General features: G+C 38.3%; 1 protein-coding gene across 6 annotated transcripts in view; it reads right to left on the bottom strand.

Moving 5' to 3' along the window:
• The window catches only part of CCDC167 (coiled-coil domain containing 167), a 58,903-nt gene extending 34,706 nt beyond the window's left edge, over positions 1-24,197 (bottom strand). For 2 of the 6 annotated variants that reach the window (XM_058183727.1, XM_058183552.1), the window contains exons 1-4: positions 23,986-24,197; positions 20,781-20,852; positions 6,131-6,225; positions 2,895-2,947 (exon numbers count right to left, since the gene is read on the bottom strand). In XM_058183727.1, coding sequence (XP_058039710.1) covers positions 2,895-2,947; positions 6,131-6,225; positions 20,781-20,852; positions 23,986-24,057 — 292 coding nt within the window. In that variant the 5' untranslated portion in view covers positions 24,058-24,197. The other 4 variants (XM_058183814.1, XM_058183636.1, XM_058183897.1 and 1 more) reach the window with 4 other exon arrangements.
• Between the last annotated feature and the right edge of the window lie 2,413 nt (positions 24,198-26,610).

The following is a 26,610-nucleotide window of genomic DNA, read 5'->3' as shown; positions in this document are numbered from 1 at the left end:
CTCCAATATGCTTCAAAGTGTTTTAGCCCTGCGGATTTTTCTGGCTTAGTACCTGCAGCCCCTTCAGATATATTTGTTTTAAGCTGGGATATTTACAGACCTATCAGCCTGACCTCAATACGGGGGAAGATTCTGGAAAAGATAAGCAACGAATCACCGAACACCTAGAAGGAAACAAAGTAATAACCAAAAGCCAACATGGGTTTGTCAAAAACAGATCATGCCAGACTAATATTATTGGATTCTTTGACAAAGTGACAAAATTAGTAGACCAGAGGAATGCTGTCGATATAATTTACTTGGACTTCAGTAAAGCATTTGATAAAGTAGACCATAACCTATTACTAGATAAAGTAGAAAAATGTGGGTTAGACAGCACCACCACCAGATGGATTCGTAGCTGGCTTACCAACCGCACTCAACATGCAGTCCTAAATGGAATTACATCCACATGGAGGGAAGTATGCAGTGGAGTACCCACGGCTCTGTTTTAGGCCCAGTACTCTTCAACATCAATGACTTGGACGAGGGGATAGATGGGGAACTCATCAAATTTGCAGATGACACCAAGCTGGTAGGAATAGCCAACACTCCAGAAGATAGGCTCAAGATACAGAAGGATCTTGACAGACTTGAACATTGGGCGCTATCTAACAAAATGAAATTCAACAGTGAAAAAAGTAAGATTCTATATTTAGGCAAAAAAACAAAACAAAATGCTCAGGTACCGTTTATGTGGTACATTGCTCAACAGTAGTAACTGTGAGAGGGATCTTGGAGTCCTAGTGGACAACCATTTAGATATGAGCCAGCAGTGTGCAGCAGTTGCTAAAAAAGCGAACACAGTTCTGGACTGCATAAGGGATAGAATCAAGATCACGTGAAGTGTTAATACCACTCTATAATGCCTTGGTAAGGCCACACTTGGAATATTGCATTCAGTTTTGGTCGCCACAATGTAAAAAAGATGCTGAGACTCTAGAAAGAGTGCAGAGAAGAGCAACAAAGATGATTAGAGGACTGGAGGCTAAAACATATGAAGAACGGTTGCAGGAATTGGGTATGTCTAGTTTAATAAAACGAAGGACTAGAGGAGACACGATAGCAGTGTTCCAATATCTCAGGGGTTGCCACAAAGAACAGGGTAGAACAAGAAGCAATGGGTGGAAACTGATCACGGAAAGAAGCAGCTTAGAACTAAGGAAAAAGTTCCTGACAGTTAGAACAATTAATAAGTGGAACGACTTGCCTGCAGAAGTTGTAAATGCCCCAACACTGGAAATTTTTAAGAAGATGTTGGATAACCATTTGTCTGAGATGGTGTAGGGTTTCCTGCCTGGGCAGGGGGTTGGACCAAAAGGCCTCCAAGGTCCCTTCCAACTCTGTTATTATTATTATTATATTGAGGGCCATCTCCCCTCCCCCCAGCATGAGATGAGGGGAGGGCAAGAGCATGGTGTTTCTCAGTATTATGTTCCATTCCTATGAAACACTCTATCCGCAGAAATACTGATGGCATTCTCCCTGATTATATTTACAAGCACAGTCAAAACAGTGTCTATAAGGAGATGTTTTATTAAGAAATTTTAAGTGATATTACTGAGGATTTTCAAACAAATGGTGATCATTTGTTGGAATACTGGGACAGATTTTGTATTTTGCTTTTAGTGATTATAAATTGGCTGTGTATTCTTGTAAGCCTTTGAAATTCCATAGAGACTCACTAGTATACAAATATTGCATGTAAACAAATAAGAACAGATGATCTCCGAATTCTGCTACTGGGGCACAAAACTGTGTTTTCTCTTTAAAGAAATCCAAATGATAAAGAAATTGCTGCACATCTCAATCTAAGTAGTCTTGAGAAGTCAATCTTCTAGATGAGACATGAATTTTATTTATATTTATTTAAATATTCTTTAATTGTTTTGTACATTGCCCTGGACAGAAAGACATTCAAATTTAAAATGTAATTAAAGCCATTTTTAAACAACTCCATTGATGCTCTTGACTTTTAACATTTATAATGGCTCATTGTAAATAAAACAGACTTACACTCTGCCTAGATTAAAATGAGCTTGAGTTTCTTGGCAAGGGAGCCTCATAAGTGAAGCAATGCTGTAGAAAATGTCCTAGATTGTGGGTGTCAAACTCAATCGTGTCACGTGATGTATCGCAATGTATCATGACTTTTTGCCTTTGTGGAGCCAGGGTGGGGGTGGCCTGTGCACGATGCATCCAGCCTGCGGGCCGCCAGTTTGACATGCCTGTCCTAGATCAAGAATCTCCTCTTAATGATGAGACATACAGCACGGCCAGTGAACATCAGAGGTTACGTAGGTACTTCAGTTACAGCAACATTATAACAGCTGTTTTCTGCTAGAATAGGCAGAAACCACAAACTGTCTTCTCTCGCTTCTTCACTGACTTGCGCTATATATGCTGACAAATCTCCTTATCTGCCTCTGCACCTTCAAATTAAATGGAGGGACCTCTTGAACCTTCCAAATGTGTAAACAAAAAATCATTTTAACAGTCACTTCTGCACCTTTCTGGATTGTAGCTTTTATTTACTTGCAGTTCTTTTTTGAAAATTTAACTACACAGAAGTGTAGACAGGCAGATATATGATCATTGTCACAATGGGTGAGATTTCTACTGTATCAAGGAATTTGTAAACTTTTAAAAACAAATTTATAATACCACTATTAAAAAACCTGTTTCCATCTCAGGCAACTTTGAATGATTTTTTTTTTTAGTTTCAGAGGAAATTACTGTAATTACTTCCCAAACGTGGTATCCTCCAGCAATTCTTGGCTGGGAATTCTGGTGGATGACATCCAAGCTACCTGAAGGGCACCATAATAGGAAAACTAACTGCATATATGTCTTACCATAAATTTCGGCCTTGGTTTCTAGCATATTTTTCTCTTTTTCCAGTGATTCTCTGCAAGGAAGTGGGAAAGACAGATACTTAGTAAAAAATAAAGGTTTCTAGCCCACAAAGATCTAGTTAGCTTCTATAATGGCAGATGAGATGACAACCTAGTTATATCACTTCAGTTTGCTGGAAGGTGGTCATATGACTTAAGTGTTCCTCTGAACATGCTTGCTTTTTGCTATGTTAATTTTCCTGCACACATTTTTTTTTTTAAAAATGATTCCTTCTCTGATTTGGAAGTGACATAGTTGACTTGTGAATTGTTACAGTATTTGCTATATGTAACAATTAAACTCAAGTTTTTTCATCTCCTTAAAAGAGTTTTTACAAAGCCATGGGAAAATGAAATTCTCTTAAAGAAACATTTGGTCCTATTCTCTCATTGTTAAACTCTTGGCTGCTTTTACAACACGAAACATTCAACTTGGAATTTTTGTGCATGTTGGTGAGATGGTATGGTACACATATTTTAATTTTGCTTCATTTTTATAAAACTTGTAGCTAAGTAAAAAACTCAATTAAAAAATAAATAAATCCAAGATTGTTAGCAGAAAATTCATAGTTTAAAGCATGAGAACAAAACAAAGCATCTGAAAGTAGTTTCTCTAGCAACAGCTCCATTACAACACAGAAAACATAGCAGCATTGGTGTAGCTGGAAATAAATATACACTAGCTATTTGTTTGCCAGTTCCAAGTAAGCTCTCTAGTATAGTTAGGAAAGGCAGTAAGCACAATACAGTTTGTCCCTAGAGAATAAAACAAGAGCCAGAGTGAAAATGGTGCCAAACTAGATTACAGGGTGAATTAAGGGCGAAGTGCAGGATAAAGTTATATTGGAAAAGCAAAAGCAGGGCTCTTAGAAGTGTAGCTGAAGAAACAAAACAGACAAATTCTAGAATTACTGAGTGTCTAATATATATATATATATAAATCTTGAGATGAAGAGTAATTTGAGAATTAGAATGAAATGGAACCCCAATTTTGTAGTCCATATGCCTTCTAATGATGGTGATGGCCATATACTGTTTTCATCAGTATCAACAAATGCCCCTGAATAAAACTGCTGAGGAACATAAGCAAGGAAGTTTAATTCTGTAACTTTCCCACAATCAGGAAAGCGGAGAGCAGAATAAAGCCTTTAGTCCAATCCCACAGAATATTTCATCATGGTGCAGCTACCTTTCAATGTTTGCTGCTGCCAAAAGTCATCATTTGTCCTGAGATCTGAATGATAATGGGCAATTTCATCATGTCACATCCTTTAAGGTTAATGCTTTGTGGAGAGGAAGCCCACAGTGCCAGCAGCTGTTTCCTTGCTCTGATATAAGAAATGACACCAGAAAGTGACTCTGAGGTGATAAGATGCTACTGGTACAATAAAAAGCCAGGGAATAACTACGAACAGAATAGCTTCTGCTTGGACTGACAGCACTTTAAATCTCTAAAATTACTGAGGACCAATTAATTTACTTTTATAGTTTTTCTTCTTTAAAAGTAGCAGGCCTACTTTATTCTATGCTAGCACAAACTTCAATGAATGGAAAAGGTAGGAGGGGAGCTTAAAGATGTGAAGGGGATGATTGGAAAGAATGAAGAAAGAATATAAAAAGTGGAAGAAAAAGCAGACTTAACAGAAAAAAGAGTGGAGGAGATGGATGATAGACTCACAATAACTGATAAAAATCAGTAAGAAAATGGATCGAGTGGATTATTATTTAAGATATCAAAATATAGAAGAAAAGAAAGGAGAGAATTTGGCTGAAGTGATGGCAGAGCTGCTGGCGGAAGTGATGGAGGAAACCAAAGAAAAGATATTAAATGGGATTGATGAGATATTCAGAGTACATACTCAATAAGTAATGAAAAATAAATTGCCAAGAGAGGTGCATGTAAGATTCACCAGGAAAGCAATAAAAACAGAAGTATTACAGACAGCAAGAAATACTCCAATAAAGTATAAAGATAGTTGATAGTGATAGTTGAAACAGATACCTAGAAAAGTAAGAGATTGGAGGAAAAAATATGAATTTTTGACAAAACCGTTAATTAAAAAAGGAGTAAACTTTAGATGGTTAATACCAGAAGGAATATTGGTGTACGGACAAGAGCAAAGACATAGATTGGACTTGGTAGAAAAAGTGGAATTATTTTATGACCAATATTTGGGGTCTCAAGAAGAGCAAAGATTGAGAGGAAAGAAAGATTAGATTTCAAGATGACGCAGTGAAAGAAAAAGAAGAACAAAAAAGAGAGATGGTAAAAGAACAAGAAGAAAGGGCAATAAGAGAAGGGCAAGGTCAAAAGATCCCAAGGACCAAAGAGAAATAAGAACGACAAGTTTGACAAAGACTAGTAACAAGTAAAATATGGAAGAAGAAATAAAAGCAATATCAATAAATATTAATGGATTGAATTCGGTGATAAAAGGAAAAGAACTCTTAATAAATTGGGAAAACTAAAAATGGAGTTAGTATGTTTACAAGAAGTTCATATTAGAAAACAACACAAAAAATTATTGGAGTATCCAAAATTGGGTGAACTATTTACTGCAATAACGCATCAAAGTAAAAGAGGCGCAGTATTATATATTAAAAAGAAATTAGAACCCAAACAAATATTTAATGATGAAGAGGAGAGGATTCTTATGATGGAAGTAACAATGAACTATAAACAAATACTTTTGGTGGTGATATATTCCTACAAAGGGAGAGTTAATTAAGAAAATATTGGAATGTGCAGAAATGAATAGACTGACATTGGCAATCAAAGGGAAGGAAGAGTCAGAGTATTACAATATATGAGGGCAATTTTATCAATGGATAGAGAGTATAGACAATAAACAATGTAAAAGTAAGAATTTTGAGAAGAGTATGTTGTAATACGTTAAAATTAAATGAAAGAGGAAAGATAAATGTATACATTAAGAAAATGATGATAAATGTTGAAGATGATGACACAAAAATGTTGTAAAAGAAAAAAAGAAATTCGAAGTATAAGCCACCTCTCCCTATAGGGAAACTTCAATGAAGTATTTCTGCCTCTATGTTCAATATACTCCTTTTAAAAAGAAATGAGCTCATTTTTATCTCTGCTTGATCCAGAATAGCATACATAATCAAACCAACATACTGCAAGAACCACAGTTAACATGCAGTTAGAAGAGACCCAAGACAGGTTCTACTAGTACCTTCGTGCAGATGTTAGTTCTTCTCTGCGTAGCTTAAAATCCACCTCTTCCAAAGCTTGCCTGCAAAGCGTCAACTTGTCTTCTAGGCTCTCTACCTGAAATACATTAGACAAGCAGGAATGACAAGATATTTCATTGATGCCCATTCTATTAAGCAGCAGTACTTGACCAGAGAGTGCATATCTTGCATTTTAGCTGGAGGATTTGCCGCAATTAAATTTCTCATGACCTTCAAATTTTTTGACTGAAACAAACAAAGTCTCTGGAATGAAACTAACATTCTTACCAATAAGGCATAACCTTATTATTAAGTGAGCCCACAACCTTCTGTTCCCCCACCACTATGTCAAACTGCACTTCCAATGTTTAGTGTTAAGTTGATCTGTTCATGTGGGGTAATTTTATTAAAAATTCTGTGAAACATTCCAGAGACACATCTGATTTTCACAGATGGGGAAATGTTACAAAAACAAACAATAGTGGTTACAGGTAGTTCTCAACTTACTACCATTCATTTAATTACTGTTTAAAGTTACAACAGTTCTCAAAAAAGATGTACAACCATTCTTCGCACTTACGACCATCACAGAATCCCCACAATCATGTGATCAAAATTTGCGGGCTTGGCAACTAGCATGTATTTGACAGTTGTAGCATCCTGTAGTCATGTGATCCTCATTTGTGACCTTCCCAGGTCTGACAAGCAAAGACAACGAGGGAAGCCAGATTTGCTTAATGATCACAAGATTCACTTAACAGCAGTGATCCACTTAACCATGGCAAAATGGTCATAAAATTGAGCACGACTCATTTAACAGCCACTTCACTTAGCAACAAGAAATTCTGGTCTCAAATGGTCATAATGGAAGACTAGCAGAGGTCGGTTTCAGCAGGTTCAGAACTGGTAGCGGAAATTTTGAGTAGTTCAGAGAACTGGTAGTAAAAATTCTGACTGACCCTGCCTCCATCTATTCTCTGCCTCCCAAGTCCCAGCTGATTGGGAGGAACTGAGAATTTTGCAGTATCCTGCCCCTGGAGTGGGGAGGGAATGGAGATTTTACAGTATCCTTTCCTTGCCATGCCCACCAAGCCATGCCACACCCACCAAGCCACACCCACAGAACCCATAGTAAAAAAAATTGAAACCCACCACTGAAGACTAGCAGTATTTAAATAAGTTAAATTGGTTTTCTAGTGGAACTCCATGACTGAAAGTCAGATTGGGATCAATCCAGCATCAATGTTAAGATTTCAACCCCTAAAATTAAATATTCCAAGAGTCACTGAATCCAGGCATAGGCTTTCAGAACTAAAATTAAATTTGGGCCAAATTTTAAATAGAATTAAGCTGGAGTTAAACTGCCCAGTTCTTCAGCTTTAGTTTTATATACCAGCAACTGAACAAATTTCTTCTGACTAAATTATCAGGTAGTTTGAGTAGTGGATGCCTCTCCAATAACAGTTTAGTCCAATTCCTCATGAATCATAACTCATTTGACCAATGAAAAGGGTTTTATAGAAATTGTGAGTCAAAAAGTATAGAAATTAGGCACAGAAATTAATTAAGAAAGGTTACACATTACTAGTCTTGAGCTAACTAATGAAGGCTAAATTGCTAGGAATGGGAGGATGGGAGAAAGGGAATCCAGCAACCTTATGTAGAGATTGCTGAGTTCTTGTTGTCATTAGCTATGGAAACGAACAGTATAATTAAAGAAAGTAGTATAAGATCAGTAATCTTTTCAGGAAAGCTATATTCAGGTAGTCCTTGACTTAAAACTACAATTGGGAACAGAACTTCCTTTGTTAAGCGAGGTGATTGAGCCCAATTTTATCACCTTTTTGATCATGGTTATTATTTATTTATTTGTTAATCATACTTTTATACCGCACCATCTCCCGTAGGACTCAGGGCGGCTCACAGGCATATTAAAAGACAGTATAATAAATAAACATTAAAAACCCAATTAAAACTAAATATTATCATAGCCAAATCACTAAAAATGGTACAAAACCGGTTAAAAACCCGTTAAAATTTAGCTAAAACATTTTATTCTTAGGCTAGTCCAGCGCGTTGAAATAATAAAGTCTTCAGTTCACGTCTGAAGGTCCGGAGGTCGGGGAGTTGTCGTAATCCCGGAGGAAGCTCGTTCCACAGGGCCGGTGCTGCCACAGAGAAGGCCCTCCCCATGGGGGTCACCAACCTACATTGTTTGGTCGACGGCACCCTGAGGAGGCCCGTTCTGTGGGAGCGCACAGGTCGTTGGGAGGCAATTGGTGGCAGAAGGCGGTCTCGAAGGTATCCCGGTCCTAAGCCATGGAGCGCTTTAAAGATGGTAACCAAAACCTTGAATTGCACCTGGAAGGCTACCGGTAGCCAGTGTAGGCCGCGCAGGATGGGTGTTATATGGGAGCAACGCGGTGCTCCCTCTATCACCCGCGCAGCCACATTCTGGACTAACTGGAGCTTCCAGGTGCTCTTCAAGGGGAGCCCCATGTAGAGAGCATTGCAATAGCGCAATGTTTTAAGCACTTAATAAAATATTAAGTGAACCGCAGAGTTATTAAGTAAATGTGGCTTTTCTACTAAGTTTGCTCGATGGAAACTGGATTTGCAAATGGTGATCATATGACTGCAACTATTGTACAATCATGCTGGTTGCCAAGTGCCCATATTTTGATCAGATGGTCATAGGGAAGTTGTGGCAGTCATAAATGCGAGGATTGATTTTAAATCATTCCTTGGGCACCGTTGTTAATTTGAGCGGTTGCTAAATGGTGGCAAGTCAAGGACTACCTACATGTGCTACATAATTTCTTTTTCAAATTTGGAAATCTAATCTAAGGGCCAAATCACAGGGCCAAAAAGAATATTTGCATTCCAAGAACTATTTTATATAATGTGTACCTTCACTTATGGAAACAAAGAAAACTATCCCTTCAGATAAGTCTCAATCTGGCTAAGAGTATTAAAGTATAAAATAATGCATAGCTGATATGGATGCACATCTGGATCTCCATCAGTTTTTCACTTTTGCTCTCCAGATGTTTGGGGATTAAAACACTCAGAACAATTTGTGCATTCAGCCTCTCAGTCCACAATTTTTGCAGCAAAATAAATACTTCTGCTTCTTGAAGCTGATAATATGTGCATATTTTCCTACAAGGAAAAAATTAATGAGAAAACTCCCATGTTATTGTTGTTAATAGAAATGTTACAACATATATGTATGGGATATAATCATATTCATTAAATAGCATATAGGTGGATCAACCTTTGAATGTTGCTATACAACTGCCTGGATTTTTTTCCCATTGAAATAAGACATCACCTGTACTACCTTTACTGTTTTTTTACATCTTCAGGCAGCCATGTCTTGGAAATAAAAAGCTGACATTGGAAGAGGCCCAGGGACTTGCCCCAGGTGGAGCAGGCAAATTAACTTGGGCAATTCTAAGTCTCAAGTGGATACTTTTAACTGCTGTGATCATCTTGTATTCAGCTGGAGTTGTGGCAGGAAGCAACTGCTAGCTGCTTAAGATAGTCATCTAATTAGTCTGCTAATTTATTTTTCAGTAAAGTGGAAAGACAAGAGAGGGAGAGGAACAGCTGAAGCAGGCTGCACAGGCAATCAAGGTTTTGAAGAGGGAAAGAATGTTTCAGTCACGCCAAAGGGAAAAGGACTCTAGGGATTCTCACCGGTTTGGAGCCCAAGGTAAAACCACTGTTGTTGTAATTCTCGATACAAAGAATATGGTCTTTGCTGGCAAAAAGAATATCGACTTTCAAACTACTGTCCATCTAGCTGTGCAGAGTGCACACACTGAGGCAAATGTATTGCTCTTTCCCTTTTTTAAAAAAAAAATAGTTCTGTGCTCTGCGCTATAGTCTGAATACAGAATGGTGTGTTCTCTCTCCAGAAACTAGTCCTTCCCCTGCAGGATTAGAAAATGCACTTGGCATAATGAGAAGATAATAAAAATGGCTGACAAATTCATGCCAGCTTCCTTTCCATTTCCCCCTTTCATTGCATACGCTGCGTCACCCATGCATCCAGAAGTCAAGGGAAAGTGTGATTGTTCACCTGGTCAGTCTCTCCCATTAGCCTGATGAGATACATGGAACTGGGAGAACTGCCAGACATTTCCTACCACAGCACATATCCCTTCCACAAGTAATATTTGGAAATCAATTCTACTGATCCCTGGTTAATCACTTTATGGGTTAATTCTGGGCTAATTAGCAATTCTCACACTCTGCTGTGGGAAAGAAAGCAAGGTTAGCCTCAGGCAAGGGACAGGAGAGAAAAACTGAGGTGGGGGACTAATTTATGCCAAGAAAAGCAGGCTGATATGGAAAAAAAATACTTTCTTTGTACATCTAACAGCTGATGACAAAATACATCAGTTGAAATGCTATTATGTAAAGTACTGGTGTTTAGCAACAATAATGGTAGGAGCAGAAATCTTCAAGGTGCTACTAGCCTTTGCTTTTGCTGCAGAAAGCAAATAGACTACAAAGAATAATTATTCAGGATAATACCAAAGGTTCAGCTAGTCCAGCATCCTTCTTGCCCAAATGATCAAATACTTATGGAAAGCACACAAACATAAGGGAAAGAACTACTCCTGCTGTTCTTGCTGCTTAGCAACCCGAACTGAGTGTCATCATATCTAATAGATCTTTAAAGACCCTTTCTGCACAAATTTGACCATGCTGCCACAAATTTTCCTGTTCTGAGAGCAGATGTTGTTCTCAGATACATGCAATTTCTGCGGCTATTACGAGAATTCATATGGATTTAATTTAATATGTACTTAATTCCCATCATCTGTAAGAGCTACTTAGGAGGAGGAGATATGAGAGCCAAAGAAAAGTGAAGATTTTTTTCTTAAATTGGCACCCTCCAGTGGACTACAAGTCTAATGATCCCAAGACACACAGTTCTTCTCTCCGAGTTCAAGGTCCTAGCAATGTTACTGTCTTCTTCAGCTGCCTGTTTTGCTGAACCCCTCATGTCCCCAGAAGTGCCCAAGCTTACTCATCAGAGATGGACATCTGATTAGCAAATCCCTTCTCATTTTACCACTTTTTTCCTCCAGAATCTGCCGAAGGGATTGGATGACAGAATACTATTTACTGCTTACTCCTCCTTATCCAATTATGTAGTTTTTTCCCCCTTCAAAATAAATGCAGCCGCGCCATGAACTTTTTGGAAATAAGTATTTTGACATATGTTCAGATACAATGACCACTTCTGGAATTTGGATTCCTTTGAGGGATCTTGAGACCCAAACGATAAGCTGGACCCACAAAGGAGAAAAAATTCACAGCATCAAGAGACGTACAATATACACTTAATGCTGATATTAATTTATACTATCTCTGGTAAAAAGACCAAGAATTGGAGATCACAACTGAGGAATGACATTTGAATGTGTGCTCAAATATTTTGAGATTTCAAAATAAACAACTTTTCTAATGAATTAATAAAAAGCACTGTTCCTTACACAAAGCAACAGCTATTCCAAAACTTTGTCAAGTAAATGAAGTGATATTTGATAACGGAATTTTATCACAGGCATTTAAAATGTACCAAATTGTACCAAAAGTAGATAAGGATCATACTTTGTGTTAATTATCATCCCGCCTTATGGTGATAGTGATACAAAGATTTTAATATTAGTGTCACTAAATTATTAATATTTAATAAATACATTTATATGGCCACTCAACCCATGGTGACTCTGGGCAGCTTACACCATTAAAATTCTGCAATATAAAAAAACCCTAATCCTTTTCTTAAACTAATCAGAACTATAGAATGTAATACCTAATAAAAAAGATTCAGCACATTTTTCTCATGCTTAATTGACTTATGGGACAAACTTTAAAAATTGGGAAAAAATTTGATATGAAAAAATTGATTGGAAGCAAGGATATTGACTTTGGACCAATTGATAGACGATGAAGTTGTATTTTTTACTCTATGCTAAGGGACAAATATCCACCAGGTGTAACCAAATGACAAATTTACAGTCACAACATTTGTTAACAATATCGTCTGGAGCAGCAACATTTTCAACTTCTGAGACACATGAGCAATTTATTAAATGATTAAAACTAAAAAAACCACCATATTATTAATTTCTATAGATATTTGTATCAATAAACCAATTTGATATTGAGATATTAATAAATGAAATGAAGAATTATAAGTTCCCATATTGCCTAGAAAATGGGTGAGTGTTTTAACTTTTATAACAACAGTGTAAATAGACCTGAAATTAAGACTTAAACACAAAAAATATTTAGAATTTACTGGATTCCATTACATGTATACGAAAAGGATTGTCAAAAACAGCATTTTGTTGGAAATAACAGAATAACAGAGTTGGAAGGGACATTGGAGGTCTTTTAGTTCAATCCCCTGCTCAAGCAGAAGATCCTATATCATTTTAGACAAATGGCTGTCCAGTCTCTTCTTAAAAGCTCTGGAGATGGAGTACCTACAACTTCTGAAGGCAAGCCATTACACTGGTTGATTATTCTTACTATCAGGAATTTCTCCTTAGTTATAAGTTGCTCCTTAGTTATAAGTTGCTTCTCTCCTTAGTTTTCATCCATTGCTTTTTGTCAATCATTTTATACAAGTTTTAGCCCCCAGTCCTTTAATCCTCTTTGTTGCTCTTCTCTGTACACTTTCTAGACTCTCAACATCTTTTTTACATAGTGGAGATCACAACTGGATGCACTATTCCAAGTATAGTCTTACCAAGACATTATAGAGTGGTAGTAATATTTCAGGTAATCTTGATTCTATCCCTCTGTTAATGCAGCTTAGGACTGTGTTGGCTTTTTTGCAGAAGCAGCACATTGCTGGCTCATGTTTAAGTGATTGTCCACTAAGATTCACAATTACTACTATTGAACCAGTTGCCACCTATAGTATTCCTGTGCATTTGCTTTTCCTTGCCTAAATGTAGAACCTTACTTTCTTCACCATTGAACTGAATGGTGTATGAGAGCCATTATAGCCATGTAACACAATAGGTTTTTGGGAACAATTTATTGACTTAAATAGATTGGCCAAAATAGATTGGCTCCAAATAGGCAAACCTCGCTTATCTCATGCAGAAACCATCTGAAGTTACATGGGTGCTGAAAAATAGCTTTGCATCCAATGTGTGCATTTACAACATTTGCAACATTCCTTAGACATGTGATCATCCTTATAGTCACTATTTATTGTCCTGTGCCTGACCCATTTTGTTTTCCCCTTGCAGAGCAGAGAGGCTGGAGAGGAAGAGATTGTAAGGGGAAGCAGGCACACAACTATCATCCCTTGTTCTATAATCTCTCTGCTCTTGGGGTTACAGTGGAAGAAAAAAAAACTGGGTCAGGCACAGGAGGGATTGCTTGTTTCCTATTCCTCCCTTTCTGGAGAATAAAGAGACTAGAGAGGAAGGAATTATAAGTTAGTAAGCAGGCACACAATGGGGAATATACCAGCTGTTTGCATGGGCTGCCCAGGCCAGTGCATTCTCCACTGTATGCCTGCTTACTTTTTTGTAATCCCTTCCTCTCCAATGGATGTAAATATAAAGATTAATTCCATACTAATCATTCCAGTGTCAGGGTGAACATTCAAAAGGTTTAGGAAAGTGGAGAAATGGAAAACACAGTCAGAGTCCCATGATTTCCCAATTAGTGATCACTTCCATTACCAACAGAACTGCCAGTCCCAATGGTGGTCACTAAATGAGGACTTACTTTTCAGGCAAAACCAACCTATCCACTTCATTTGTGGTTAGAATGCTGAGGATACCCAAACTATGAGTAGAGAGCTAGAAACGATGATATTCTCTGTTGGTCCCACTGTGTGGAATAGCCTTTTACTAGAAGTCAGACTAGCAAGAACTTGGGTAGCTTACCATAAAGCTGTCAAAGCAGTGTCTTTGTTGGCAATGCTGGGTTGGCACTATCAAGTAATTGTATAATTACTATTGGGATTTTATTCTTACTTCTGTTATGCTGTGCTTTTTTAACCATTTGTTTTGATGTCTTTTATGAATGTGTATTTTCATTGGTTATATGATTTTGGTAATACATTAAATAAACAATCACTATCTATAGACAAAGCTTGATATCAAGAATTTGCTTTCATATAAAATCAAGACAGTTAAAGGATCTAACCAAAGCCAGTAGGGAAAAAAACCGGGGGTGGGGTGGGCATTGACACCCCTGATGGAGAGGTTAAAACATCAGGCTAGAAACCGAGAGACAGTGAATTCTGTCCATTCTAGGTACAATTCTGTTCCATTTTAGGTACAAAGCTGACCGAGTGATTTTGGACCAGTCATTCTGTCATAACCCTGGGAAAGAGGCAATGGCCAACAATGTGCAAAATCTTACCCAGAAAACCGAAGGGACTTGTTCAGGCAGTCACTAGGAGTCAAGAAGAGCAACAAAGATCATTAGGGGACTGGAGGCTAAAACATACAAAGAACGGTTGCAGGAACTGGATATGTCTAGTTTAATGAAAAGAAGGACTAGGGTGATATGATAGCATTGTTCCAATATCTCAGGGGTTGGATCAATGACAGGCCAGACGTTCCATAGGACACAATGCATGTTAATTTGACTATGTGCATCAAAGGCAGTAATCACACAATAATTACATTACATTATAAATTAATATGTTTACTCTCTTAAGTACTGGAGGGTTGAAACAAGCAATAATATACCAGAATTTACTCATATTTGTGTTTGAGCAGGAAATAATTGTGGATATCCTAGTCATTTTTATTCTTCTCAGACCATAAAAAAGTTTTCCCCAAGGGACATTGGTGCTGTTTAAATTGAGGTTGGTGCAGCATGAACAAGTTTGGTAGAATCATATACCTCCTGTTTTTTTCTTCTTACTATTTCACTCTTTCCCTATGTTGCTATTTATTTTTATTTTATTTTGTCAAGCATATATAACCGTGATGGCGAACCTATGGCACGCGTGCCACAGGTGGCATGTGTAGCCATATCAGTGAGCACGCGAGCTCAGCTCCAACACACGATTTTTGGGCCTTCTGGCCCCACCAGTAGTAGGGAAACAGGCTGTTTCCTGCCTCCGGAGGGCCTTGGGGAGTGGGGAAGGCCCGTTTTTCTCTCTTATCTGGCTCCAAAGCCTCTCTAGGAGCCTGGGGAGGGTGAAAACGGTCTTTCCCACCCCCAAGGAGGTCCTCTGGAGGCCAAAAATGGCCCATTTACCAACTTCTGGAAGTGGGTCCCTGCTACAAATTCAGATTTTTAATTTTATGTATATTTTAAACATTTGTTTGCCTTCCCTTTACTTGTTTAATTGAAAACATCAGCTGAGAAATGTGTGCTGCACTTCTGTACTCAAAAGAGCCCTTGGTAGGTCTAGTAACAATAGGGAAAATTGCTAATCAGAAGTAGAAAATACAATCATGTATTTTGAGTCAAAATGCTATATTGGCAACATGTAATAATTTCTAGTTGTTTTATTCATATTTTTGTTTCACTGTCTTTTCACTGAAATACATTTCACTGTATTTAATAATTCCTTTCTTCAAAGTATTGTTAATGAGCAATCAGGAATAACTTTTCCAAAAAAACCTTAACATTTTGTCTAAATAACAGCATAATTTGAATTAATAATGCCAAATTGGTACCCTTTACATTGACTGTACTACATATTCCCATTAGTAAGGCTAATATACAGTATATGGTGGTTTGGGTTTTATAAAAGCTGAGGTCCACTACAACTGGACAACATTACTCAGGAAAAAAGTTATGTATTTTTTTTAAGTCAGTGCAAACATACACTGGTATTAAAGAGTGAGTGGGAGTCCTTTGAAAGCAGAAGAATCCCTCTGATGTAGACATCAAATGCTACCTTGATGAATACATTAGTTGAAGAATAATTTATGGGTGAATGAATTATTACTGCATCCCCACAATTCATGAAAAAGATACAGCTCTTTTAATGAGTTGTAGAAAGGTGTTTAATTTGTGCTTCTGCATATTCCAAAATTCCTTTTCTGAATTTAATCAGGGGTACTACATAGCCCCATTAGATTGATTCCAGGAATGATATGGCTACAACTTTCACACTTCCATTACACTGGAAGACGTTTTTCTAAGGTTTCATCTGCCATTGTCCCTAACCACTGAATGTGGTGTCTAGGAATGATGAAAGCTGCAGTGCAAACATACTGAGAACATTAGATTGGAAAAGATTGGGTGTTGGTTAGGCTGCTGTTTAAAAAGGATTTATTTTTTTTATATTTCAAACCAACATTCTAATTCAATGAAGCTATTAGGGGGAATGATGATTCTGGGATTGCTGTGAGATATAATTTTCTGGATGCATGAACTAAAAATTACTCTGATAGTTCATTGGGAATTGATTAGACATGTTCAGATTCTTAAAAGCTTTTTGTTTATACAGATTCCACTCTTAATATTTATGATGTGTTTAATAAATTGTTCTTATAGACATCCTTTTCACCAGTATGCGCAAACTGTTCTAGGAATTAGAATTCATACTGCCTTATTGTATCGGCAGGATACTGGGGATGGAAATATTTCATGAAAAAACTGTACAATGATTTAAACAAGATTTCTATGCAACAAAGGAAAACATTTGCTGGTATTATTGAGAACTAAAGCGACTGCAAAACAGGCTGTATCACTTTCATTAGTGAAGCTTGAAACCTTATATTCTCATTCCAGAATTTCCCATTTGTGAACATTTGGTAGCTCTGCTCAGATCAGCAAGTTCTTTTGATTTAATCAACATATAACTGCCTCTCACTGAAGCAAGTTTTTAAAAGCTCAAAAGAAATGCAGCAGCCAGGTGAAGATTTTACAACACAGGGTAGGAATGGCAGTGACTCCTGAAACTGTAAATGTCAGTAGTGGGAATGGTTGCTGGAAGTGTGGAAAAAGCAGAATCATCTGATTTAAAATACCTTTTTTTACACTCTGAATTCTAAGCGAAGGTTGGAGGAAGAAATGGTGATCAAAACAAACATAGCAAGGAAAAAAGAGTTAACAGTGTGCACAGAGAGCCCCACATATTTTTTCACAAGGGAGTTGATTTTGATATTGACTCTACCTCCATACAACAAATAATGCATAGGAATCCACATTTTATTTCCATCCTTGTCTCAGACATGCATAGACATTTAACATTTGAGTATACAAAGGAAATATGGAAATAAAAGCAAATGGTTTAAGTAGCTGAGGAAGAATGCTGAAGAAGCTCTTGTTAATTCTCCTCCTATCTGCCCCATATAAAGTTCTATAATCAAATAATCTTCCCAGACCGGACAAAAAATAATAAAATTGCGCACTCATAATTATAACAAAAAAGTGTAATACATGCATGTGTTCTAACCTAAACTTTATTTTTCAAAACTGGATAAAGTATAAATTTATACAAAAATGGTAACTAATGAAATAATTTTACAAGCCATGCTAATTCCCATAGGCTAACATATTTAATTCCTATTTTACTACCCCAAAATGATGAAATTGACTATAATACTCCTTATAGAATAGAAATAAACAACTGGGAGATCAGATAGAATGGACCTAGTTATTTTTTTGACAGTTTTCAGAAAGGCTTAGCATGGGAGACATAAAAAAAAAAAGATACCTCTCCCCTGCTACAATCTGAAACCAAATAGTTTATTTTGATATCCATGCTACTGCAAATATCAATTATGGTCTTCTTCAGATTCATCACCTGTAGCTTACAGGAATTCATTTGCCGTTTTCCTAAAGTGGGTTGCTCAGTATGTCCAATAAGTAACACTGCATCATTATCAGAACTAAACTGGACTCTTGATCCTCACCCAAAATGGTTCCTAATTCCTACACTCTGCAATTTTTTACCAAGAAAGTGTTTTATTCTCCTACTTTAACACCATCAGTTAAAGTAATACAGTAATGCAGGAAAAAAAACTTCAGGTCATAGACTAGTAAGTAAGGATGTTATATCTTCTGTAATGTTGTGTTTAAACAAAAATAAGCCCTATTAAGTTTACATGGAAGCCACTACACTGAATTATAGTCTCCAATTTATAGTGACCACAATATATAGAAATTATATGGTCCTCTAAATATTGTTCAACTACAAGCATGACAAATGGTTATCCTGGTTAGGGATAAGGTGAGCCAAAATCCAGTCACTGGAAGCCACAGGTTAGGCAATCTAAATTTATAAAATTGATTAATTGCCTATTCCTATTGGGATAGATAAATGCAATCCGTGTTTTATCTTCCAAGTATCTGTGCCTACTTGTTTTATTCTTCATTCATATTATGGCCTTAAACTGCTTTTATTGTGTTGCAAACTTTTTTAGAAACTGTTTTGAATGTGTTATTTAAAAAGGAATTATCCATTTCAAAACGAAGGTATTGTCTCCATCAGTATTTCAAATGGCGGATGAAATATGAAGTTATTAGACGCTACCCTATACCAATTCTGCTTTATTGTGTAGGAATTTAGCACCCACCCCCCTCCTAGAAGAATGAAATATTTTAGAAAATATTTAAAGGGCAGAATATATTTCCCTGGATGAGAAATGGAGAAACATGTTTTGAAGACAAAGCAGCTCCCTGCAACTTCCTGCCACCCCCCACCTTTGTTAATGGGCCATCATCTGCATCATAATAGAACCCATTTAGCAACTGAAACTCACCACATGGCACCTGGGAAGATTACATCAGCCAGCAAGGCTAGCTAAGACCCCCACCCCCTGGAAGTCTGACAGCCAATCAGGATACTCTTCCTGTGCCCCAGGAAATTCAAAGCTCAGAAAAAGCATAAAACCAGGGAGCACACAGGATCTCGCCTTTTTCTGTTCAGGAACTCAAGCCATGTGATCCTGACCACCATTAAACCATCTTTCCAAGCAGCCTCCATGTTTCCAGTGTCTTTGTCCCCACTTGGAACTGAACCCAGATGGATATTTCTTCCAACAATTGGCACCCACAGATGGGACTCCAAGCTAACCTAACCAATGGACCTGGCCCGGGTAAGCCTCCCTTGCTAGCAGCAGACCCACTGAGTCTGTGGGTAAGTTTTCCTGGACCTTGGCCATTTGGAACTAGGTTTTAAAGGGGTTTTGAGTGTTGAGCTCAAAGACTGCTTGGAAAGAAGGTGAGTACCTCTAAATTTTAATTTTAAAGCATGGAAAAGCATGGGAAATATGTGTATGCTTGCATGTGTGTGAATGAGAGAGCCCTTCTCCCAATCACAGCTGGATCTTGCTTCCTCTGTGCATTTCCTAACTGCAGAAAGACCAAAAATCTGGAGAACATGGGGGTTTTGCCAGAGCACAGGACCTTCTGTTAGGGAAGGAGGAAGTGTGTGTGTGGGATTCCACCTGAGGAAACAATCTGATTCCACCTCTTTGAGCAACCTCTAGCCGCACCTCTGCCTACTGCTAGCTCCACCAAGCCGTGACCGGTAGGCTAGAGAAAGCAAGGGGGGGAAGCCAAATGTGGAACTTTGTGTTTTCAAGGAACGGAAGCTGAGTGAAAGGAAAAGAAGTGTGAAGGGGAAAAAAAAGAAATATATAGGAACTATCGGTGTATCTAAAAAAGGAAAGCAAAGCCTAAAGTGGTGCATGTGGAGTGAGAGGAGGTGCTCGTACCTGCTGTAGGGGCAGCAAGGTCCTCCGGGATCACTATTTTTTTTATTGGTGATCTTCAAATAAGAGTTCCCTTAAGGAAGGGGCCCATACTTCGACAGAAGGGAGTCGGAGTCCTTCGCGGATACCTTTTTTTCCGAAACTGCGGGAGTACCCGGCTATGACAAAGTGAGCCTCACATTCCGAGGATCATGGGAAGCGTAAGCTCGAGGGTAGAGGGAAATCCCCTGAGAGACATGCTTGGGGCCTGGGACGCCAGGCAGGTGCCAGTGTTGACTGGCATGCGAGAAAAGAAATTGAAGAAATTGTGTAAAAAATGGGCTTTGCTAAGAGATAACACCAGGAAGACAAATTTGGCTAAATAAAGGTACTTAAAAGAAAAGGGAAATATATAAATAGGAATGTTTGGGTTTTTGTTTTGTTTGTTTTGTTTGTTTGTCTGTCTCTTTCTTTGTCTTCTATGGAACCACATGGTCTGTCTGTTAAGATTTGTGCCTTCCCTAATTTAATTGAGATTTATGGGAATGATCAGTGTGTGTGTGTAAATCTCAGTTTTGTTTTCCTCTCTTTGTCCTCCTTGTTTTTTATGTGTGTTATGTCTGTCTTTGTGGGCCCTTGAGGTAATTGTAACTGTAAAATGTATTTGATCTCTAGAGACAAGAATTTTAAATTGTTAAGGAAAAACAAAAACAAAAGGTTGAAACAATGAAAATAGGGAAAAGAGAGAGAGAGAAAAAAGAAAGAGCCTTTACCCTGTTTTCGTGTGGCCACCGGAAACTGGGTACAAAGAACTTTTTATTTCTGCTTTTGTCTCCTTCTCTCTCTTTATCTTAAAGTAACAACTCAAGTTTATAAGGAAACATTTTAAGTTCACTTACAAAACAAGTTTATGAGGAAACGTTTTAAGTTCACTTACAAGAGAAAAAAAATTCAGTCTTGCATTTACTGTGTGTTTAAATGATTTTACCTGTTCATTCCTGAAGCATGCAAATCCAGTTTTTTCTTTCTCATCAGTTGTTGAAACTGCATTTTGTTGAAACTGCATTTTGTTGAAACTGCATTATCTTTTAGTAACTGCAATATTGATGTGTTGTTTCTTTTCAAACTCTGCCTGCAAGATATCTACCCCCCCATCTCTAATCCTGTTACAATGCCTTTCCTGAGAAGATTACCCACAAAAGTGGGGAGGAGATTCTGTTCTAATGTCTTTCAGCCCTGAAAAGATGACTCTGCAACTGTGGAAGCAGAGCACATGGTTCCAGATGCTGCCCCCAGAGGAGACTTTCCATTTGTTGGAACCAGGAATTGAGTTTGAATCCAGCTCCCACTGAAAGTCATCACAGCAACCAGAGTGGAGCAGACCTTCCAAGCCTGACTAACCAGCCTTATTACCAAGCATGCTACCCAGCAGACATGAAAGAAAGGACCCTGAGATGTATAAGTAAAGACTAAAAGACTCTTTTCAATTCCCAGAAGACAACTGGAAAGACTATGGGGGAGGTGGAAAATTCATTGTAAGGTTTTCTGTCTTGTCTCATTTACATTGTAATCAGTCTAAAGTACTCATGTAAGGATTGTATTTGAGTGGCTACCACAGCAAGTTCTGAACACGTTAGATTTTTGTCTGGTGGGAGGGAAATATGTCCAAAATGTTTGTATTGCCTGTATTGTAAAAGTAGCTGCATACACAGGCACACAGAGAGAGACACCATTCAGAATTAGACTGAAACTATTCCCTTCACTTACCTCCACACAAGACTTCTCCTAAGTTGATTTTTGCTCTGTGGCACTAAAAGCCCAAGGAGTCAGATCTCCCTGCTAATTCCATGGGGGAGGGGCATCCCCCTCAGGCAATTCCTCTCTTGAAGAGATAGCAGAAAAAGTGATATCCAAAACCCAAGCCCTGACTATGACTCACAAATGATGCTGCCCAGTTATCCAGTAAAGCAAGATATGTTGTACTGGTGGTCTCATGAGTAGAAGTCCCAGGGCGCATTGTGTGTAACTTTAAAAAAAAAAAAAAGGAAAAAGCCTGGATTGCACACTGATTAACCTCAATTTGGACTGGAAAAAATCTTGGATAGACTAAAGTAAGAGCTAGGGCAGGTTCAGTAACCAACCCTTGGAAATGGGCAGCCTGTAATTTAAAGGAAAACCATGGCTGTGAAAATTTTGGGATGTGTGCTTGCTTGAAACCTGACTGGAAGCTCACAGAAAGTGATATCTAACAGCTGAAATTAATTGGCCTAGAAAATTGGATACTGTAAAATTCTTACCAGAACTTTTCCCCTGGCTGCTAGACCTTCATGGTTGAAAGCTTTTGGGAGCCACTGAAGGAATCTTTTTTCTGTTGTCTCTATCAATGGCTTCCTTTGCATCAGGAAAATTAAAAGCACCCACTGATTTGATCAATTTTAATTTTTGCCAAGAGCATGTTTTGGAAAAAAAAAAAAAAGTAGGGATTGTAGGAATTTAGCACCCACCCCCTTCCTAGAAGAATGAAATATTTTAGAAAATATTTAAAAGGCAGAATATATTTCCCTGGATGAGAAATGGAGAAACATGTTTTAAAGACAAAGCAGCTCCCTGCAACTTCCTGCCACCCCCCACCTTTGTTAATGGGCCATCATCTGCATCATAATAGAACCCATTTAGCAACTGAAACTCACCACATGGCACCTGGGAAGATTACATCAGCCAGCAAGGCTAGCTAAGACCCCCACCCCCTGGGAGTATGACAGCCAATCAGGATACTCTTCCTGTGCCCCAGGAAATTCAAAGCTCAGAAAAAGCATAAAACCAGGGAGCACACAGGATCTCTCCTTTTTCTGTTCAGGAACTCAAGCCATGTGATCCTGACCACCATTAAACCATCTTTCCAAGCAGCCTCCATGTTTCCAGTGTCTTTGTCCCCACTTGGAACTGAACCCAGATGGATATTTCTTCCAACAATTGCATATGGCTATGCTAGAATAAATTGAAACGGGACTGTGTGTTTTTTAGTAAAACCAAGGCTAGACAAGCCAGTAATGGCTTACTTTCTTTTCTTTTTTTTGTCACAACAATATACACAAGCATCAATATAAAATAACTACATATCACATAAGCATATATATGAGCAAAAGTATGCAAAAAGTATATTAATTTGATATAATGAAAGGAAACAATAGGACAGGAACGGTAGGTACTTTTGTGCTCTTATGCACGCCCCTTATAGTCCTTATATTTCCTTGGTATGGGTTGCAGTGTGAACGCATTAAGTGTGTTTTGCTAGCTGAGTCCAGAAGGAGGAGTCTTGTATTAGTCTTTTTGTTTTTTTATTTTAACCCACCCTTCCCAAAGGGTGTGTGCATGTGAAAATTCTGTTATTCTTCAATCTGCTCATCTATAAAGAGACTATAAGAACAGAGTAAGAACAGAATAAGAGTTGGAAGGGACCTTGGAAGTCATCTAGTCCAACTCCCTGCTTAGGCAGGAAACCCTGTACCACTTCAGACAAATGGTTGTCTAATCTCTTTTTAAGATTACACTGAGATTACACTGAGTGTAATCTTAAAATTACACTGAGATTACACTGAGAGCATATGCACCAAGACAAATTCCTTGTGTGTCCAATCACACTTGGCCAATAAAAATTCTATTCTATTCTATTCTAAAAGAAAAAGGTTTCTTTTCTTTCCTTAAAAAAAAAAAGAGAGAGAGCCGTGGAACTACTGCTGTAAATTTGACATATCAAGCTGGGTTATTCAAAGGGTCATATTCACTGGCAAGAGTTTTATACTCCAGGCTTTTCTTTCTTTAAAAAGTAGGGAAGATAAAACTTGGGGTGGGATGGAATCACAGAAGTTTCTTTTCGTTGTTATTCAAATACTTGATTTGAGTCATGACGTCTGATTTCGGCTCTCAGGAAAGGTTTGGGTAATGTGGCAAGGGGAGTTGTGGCAGGCTTCCTCAGCTTACACACACCTGTACACAGCCAATATACCCCGCAGCTACTTCTCACAGGGCCTCTCTCTTCCCCCGACCTTTGTTGTCCTTTTCAGGCCTTTGGGCACACGATTCACCTCCCCTCATTGACTCCTTAATAAGGCCTGAGCCAGGTCCTCCATCTTTGCTCCCTGCCTCCCCGGGGTCGTTTTCTAGTTGCCAAGGCAACGTGCCGCCCTCCTCACCTGCTGAGCTACGCTCAAACCCTCTGCTTTCTCAACCATTTTCCTCCCTCCGCGAGGTCCGAGTTGGCTCATGGGGACGGCGGCGCTCCTCTCTTTGTCGGGTCTTTTCAGACGCCAGGGGCTGACGTAGGATCCCGTCGGGTGAGGGGAGCCCTAGGCTTGGCAACTGCCGCAGCCATCTTTGTCACGGGCGGCGCTGCCCTCTCTTTATGCCCGGGCCTCGCTGTATTCGAGGGGGCGTGGCCAACGCGCCGGCTTTCTGGCTGTCCCGCAGAAGCCTCAAGATTTCAGGAAGGCGTTTGTAACTCTGCGGGTGTACAGTTGAGGTTATGTAATCGTTAAGGCTATGTAGCCGGTTTTAGAGGGTTTTTTTTTTTTTTTTTGCATTTAAGTTGCTTGAAAATAAAATCGTTGCAAAACCCATCGGGGTGTGCGTATGCATTTTTGTTATAATTTTTTTCTTATTACTTAACTGGCGTCTCCTGATTTTCTCCCAGTCCCGTTGGTGGCTCTTAAAATTGGAAAGCTTTTAAAAGCCTCGTGGGATATACTCTTTTTGCCAAGCTATAATTATGAAGCGCTACTGAACTATTGTGGTCGGCTGTCCTTTAAGTTGTGGAATACGAGGGTAATCATTAGGATTCATTATAGGTTTTATATAGCCTGCAAAATAATTTTTCAAATGTGATTAGCTCGTCAGAAACGTGTTCCTTTGAGTTGCTCCCAAATATATATTTTAAAACAAGGAAGGAATGATGTAAAAAATGGGGCAATATGACCAGAAGATGCATGAAGCAAATGTATTAAGAGATAAAGGACATTGTTTAAGACCGGTTACCCCTTAATAAGACCAAAAATGATAACAGAATCACATCCTATTACCCAGTGGTGAAATCCAATTTTTTTTACTACCAGTTCTGTGGGCGTGGGTTGGTGGGTATGGCAGGGGAAGGATATTGCAAAATCTCCATTCCCATCCTACTCTGGGGCCAGCCAGAGGTGGTATTTGCCAGTTCTCCGAACTGCTCAAAATTTCCGCTACTGGTTCTCCAGAACTTGTCAAAACCTGCTGGATTTCACCCCTGCTAATACCCATTTAAGGCAAAAATCTGGACAGGATCTGAAAGACATATTTCCAAACTGCCCAAATGCCTTTAGGATTTATGGTCTTCCATGTGAGGTTTAGTTCTTGGTTAACTATAGTGTGGTGAATTACTGTCTTGATCGTCTTTGGAAATTACAGGTAGTCCTCAATTTATAACAGTTCATTTAGTGACAGTTCAAAATTACAGCAGCACTGAAAAAATGTCATAACCATTGCAGCATCCCCATGGTCATGTGGTCGAAATTCAGAAGTTTGGCAACTGAGTCATATTTTTGACGGTTGCAGAGTCCTGGGATCATGTGGTCACCTTTTGGAACCTGACAAGCAAAGTCAGTGGGGAAATCAGATTCACTTTCAGATTCAATTTTGTTTCTGTTTGTGGTTGGACTCGTTTGTGGTTGTAAGTCGAGGACTACCTGTGCTTACAATTCTTTCATGGGCATTTCAATAATTTTTTTGATCTCATCTGTTATCTTCTATATCTCTCAGCCTCTAGTGTAAGCATCTTTTCTAGTCTTCCATTTACTGGCATCATATGCCCCAGATATGTGAGTGTGTTGTTCGTAAGGAAACAACTTGTATATTTAATCTAGGACTGATTGATTGGCTGTTGTTTTAGATCAGTGGTAGTCAACCTGATCCCTACCGCCCACTAGTGGGCGTTCCAGCTTTCATGGTGGGCGGTAAGGGTTTTGTCCGATACCGAAACACTTTCCTTTTTTTTTTTTTTTTTTTATTCAAAAAGTTTTACAAAAATTTTTCCCCCCTTTCCCCCCAACCCCTTTCCCTTCACAAACCCCCTCCCCCTCCCCCCCTGGCTTCCCGGAACAAACACAAGGTATAGTTAAAAATAAAACAAACATATGCTAAAAAAAATTTTTTTCCCCAAAACTATTATACCAATTCTCCCTCTCTAGCTCTGACTTCCTCCTTACATAACCAAATCCTTCAAAAAATTAACAATAAACAATAATAAAATATATAAATCAGTAGAACAAATTAATCCTAAAATATTTAAAACCAGCTAAAACGTAAAAATCCATTCCAATTCAGAGAATATCTCCCTTATAGCTTCTATAACCATATAACCATATAATTCTTTCGGGGACACAAATATTTTTGTCTATTAATATTTTAAAAAAACCTTGTTTCAAAAATAATACTATTGTCTCTTGCCATTTTTTTTGGTGTATTAATCTCTGTCTTTCCTTCGTTGCTCCTTTTAAAAAGTCAATCACAATATTTCCTAGTAATTCCTTATGTCCAGAAATCCAAAAATTACTGCCGTATATTCCATCAGTCCAAAAAGAGAACTCTTGGGAAACATTAAGCTTGTGAGTCTTTTCCATTTGAGGGACAATCTCCTGTAGCACAAATTCAGGCAGCTCATCCAAACTATTTAAAGAAAACTTCTTTAGATCACCTTGTTTCTTCACGATCAAATCTTCATATTTATCCACTTTTATTTGTATATCCTCCATTCCATTTTCCGAATAATTGCACTGGTTAATTTGCTCCAA

Source organism: Ahaetulla prasina, chromosome 1, assembly GCF_028640845.1.
Source record: "Ahaetulla prasina isolate Xishuangbanna chromosome 1, ASM2864084v1, whole genome shotgun sequence".
NCBI classification, from domain to species: domain Eukaryota; kingdom Metazoa; phylum Chordata; class Lepidosauria; order Squamata; family Colubridae; genus Ahaetulla; species Ahaetulla prasina.
Note: the sequence above shows the minus strand (reverse complement) of the source record. Positions and strands in the feature narration are given on the sequence as shown.